At 39.8% G+C, this 2,669-nt stretch overlaps 1 protein-coding gene across 1 annotated transcript in view; it reads right to left on the bottom strand.

The window, feature by feature from the left end:
• Nucleotides 1-502: 502 nt before the first annotated feature.
• The window catches only part of LOC124866163 (beta-2 adrenergic receptor), a 6,757-nt gene continuing 4,590 nt past the window's right edge, over nucleotides 503-2,669 (bottom strand). The window contains exon 2 of the mRNA XM_047361840.1: nucleotides 503-1,886. Within this exon, the coding sequence (XP_047217796.1) occupies nucleotides 818-1,852 (1,035 nt within the window). The 5' untranslated portion in view covers nucleotides 1,853-1,886 and the 3' untranslated portion in view covers nucleotides 503-817. The remainder of the gene's footprint in view (nucleotides 1,887-2,669) is intronic.

The following is a 2,669-nucleotide window of genomic DNA, read 5'->3' as shown; positions in this document are numbered from 1 at the left end:
AAAAGTAAAACGTTAATGGCAGTAGCAGCATTTTTAATGGCTTCGTCTAAGAGAGAAACACAGCTTAGTAGAGAGAGACAGAGTTAAACACTGCAGGAGAACATGTTTTTGGCAGCAGTAGATACTTTTGCTGACCTAAAACAAGAAAGGTTTAGTCAGATACAATGTCAGACACAGGGGAAACAATGGTTTTCTGTCTTTTTATAGTGCATATGTAAATTTCAATTCTATTGTACTACTTATTAAAATAACTGCTTATTACAAAGAATATTAATAAGTAGTTAAAGTTCGCCTGGCGGATGGCAAAATCACTTATATTTTGTCTCGTCTCATCTCATATATTTAGTATTGTCTTCATGTTGGTGAACAAAATACCAGAATTAATAAAATACAGAAAAATGTAAAATACATGTCATTTCTTAACTACATCAAAACACCTGAACCAAATGTGTTGTATATAAATGTAACCATCTTTTTACAATAGAGGAAAAGACAAGGCACACTGTTTTAATCAGTCTTTAATCAATTATACTCATGTCAACAACCAGTTCACGAACTGAGACAGGCCCCAGCTATTTAACATTACACACAACATGATGAACACCCACTGAGAAGAATATTTACATCCAGGGCATGTGATCCAAAACACGCCATGCCTTATTTACGTAAAAAATAAATAATTTTAAGCCAATTCACCACAGCTGCCCACAAGACATGCAGATACAGTATGTCTCTGAACAGAGCTTGTAAGGTGATGGTTTGTGTGACACATAAACATCTAAGAGACACCAACCTGATCAAACTCCTCATTAACGTGTTAGGTTTTTGTTGTGTTTTGTCTCTGGGAAGGCATGAGAAGTTTATGTGCACAAAGTCTGAACTTTTGGTCCCTCACACTATAAATAATGACATTCCAGCAACTGTTTGTCGCCAAAATCCAGAAAGCAAAAAAGGAGAAGTTGCACCATTTATTTCCCAAAACGTTCCCAACCACAAAGACGGCAATGGGGGTAAATGATGCCGTGAATGCCACTGTCAGAGTCCCGATGGTCTTCGCTGCTTTAATGTCCGAGAATGTGGGATTACTGGTGGTTTGGATTTCCGTCTCTGCCAGGGTTTTTCTGTGCTTTGAGTGCTGCCTGATGCTGGACAGAGAAATTATGTTGATGACAACAGTGCTACCGAGAAGTGTGAAGTCAAATGCAGGAAAGAGGAGGAGGATGTTCCAGGCCTGGCTGGGGAACTCACCGATGGTTCCCAAAGCGTAGTTACACATCCTGCTGCAGGAGTTATACTCCAGGGCAATCTCACTGCTGAAGACCATTGGAGACACAGCCAGGAGGAAACTCCCCACCCAGGACAGGAAGATGAGGATTGTCGTCCTTTTACGGGTAATGAAGGAGTACTTGTGCAGTGGTCTAAGCACTGCGATGCTCCGCTCAATTGTCAACAGAAAGATAGTGGTGATGGAGACGAAGGTGCACCCTGCAAAGATTGGGCCGATGATGTTGCATGGGTGAAAGTTCACTAATTGCGAGTTGTGTGAAGTCCATTCTGGTGCAGACTCAGCCACCATGAGATGGACCTCAGCGTAGACGGACAGAGGCACCACAAATATTCCCACGGCCAAATCAGCAACAGCGAGGGACGCCTTGAGGTAGCCCTGCGATGTGTGGAAGTGCTTGGTCCCCACCACCACAGCCAGAGTCACTAAGTTCCCAAACAAGGTGGCGAATATCAGCAGCACCATGAAGAGCACCATGAGGATTTTGTTGGCCAGAGTACAGCAGCACACGGTGCAGTGTGCTGGTTCCGCTCGGTCCAACATCATAGTCGAGCCGGTTTTAATCATTGAAAAATATAAAGCTGAACATTCACATCATAACCTGAAATAAACAGAAAGAGAAACAGGTATCAGACCTGAGGAAATGGCATAGACAGGAGATATGTATAAGGCAGATTAAATAATATTATGCTGGTTAAAATCTGTATTCGTTAACTTATCTGCTCTAAAACATCTGGAGATTGGAACTGTGCAATTTGCAGCATACAGAAATCATACATATCATTGTTTGGTTAGAATTACAATATGAGCTAAAGCCATCAAGCAGCAACAACCAGCTGCCCAGGCTGATGCAATGTGAGTTGCTGCTCAATTTGTTCTTTGCAGGAACCGTCTGTAGATGGATCACATGCAACCAGAAATTAAACCTACATTAACTCCTCAGTACTGACTCCAAAGACTAAAGCTTCAGTGTACAGACCACAAAGAACATTTTTATTCAAACTTTCACTCTGCAATTTTAATCTATTACAGCAGAACCTAGAAAAGTATTGAAATTATATCCGTTTTCCGTGATTTAAACATTTAATTAAAAACTAATTGATTGATAATATTCATTCACCTTCAGAAAAAAAAATATTTTTGATTGTTAATTATTTGTATACGTGCAAGATGGTTGCCATCCCCTCATGTAATATTTTATATATAAATAGAAATCTGTTGAAACAGGTACATCCCAGTAATTTAGAATATTACTAAAATCTTTGTTTATATAACCAACTGATTTTACAGACATTATACAGCCTCGTTAAACACAGAATTATATACTTGATTTGATGATTGTGGCTTCCAGCCAAAGAAAGTCTGAAATTCAGTGCCTCAGAAA

This window comes from Girardinichthys multiradiatus, chromosome 3 (genome assembly GCF_021462225.1).
Source record: "Girardinichthys multiradiatus isolate DD_20200921_A chromosome 3, DD_fGirMul_XY1, whole genome shotgun sequence".
Lineage (NCBI taxonomy): Eukaryota > Metazoa > Chordata > Actinopteri > Cyprinodontiformes > Goodeidae > Girardinichthys > Girardinichthys multiradiatus.
Note: the sequence above shows the minus strand (reverse complement) of the source record. Positions and strands in the feature narration are given on the sequence as shown.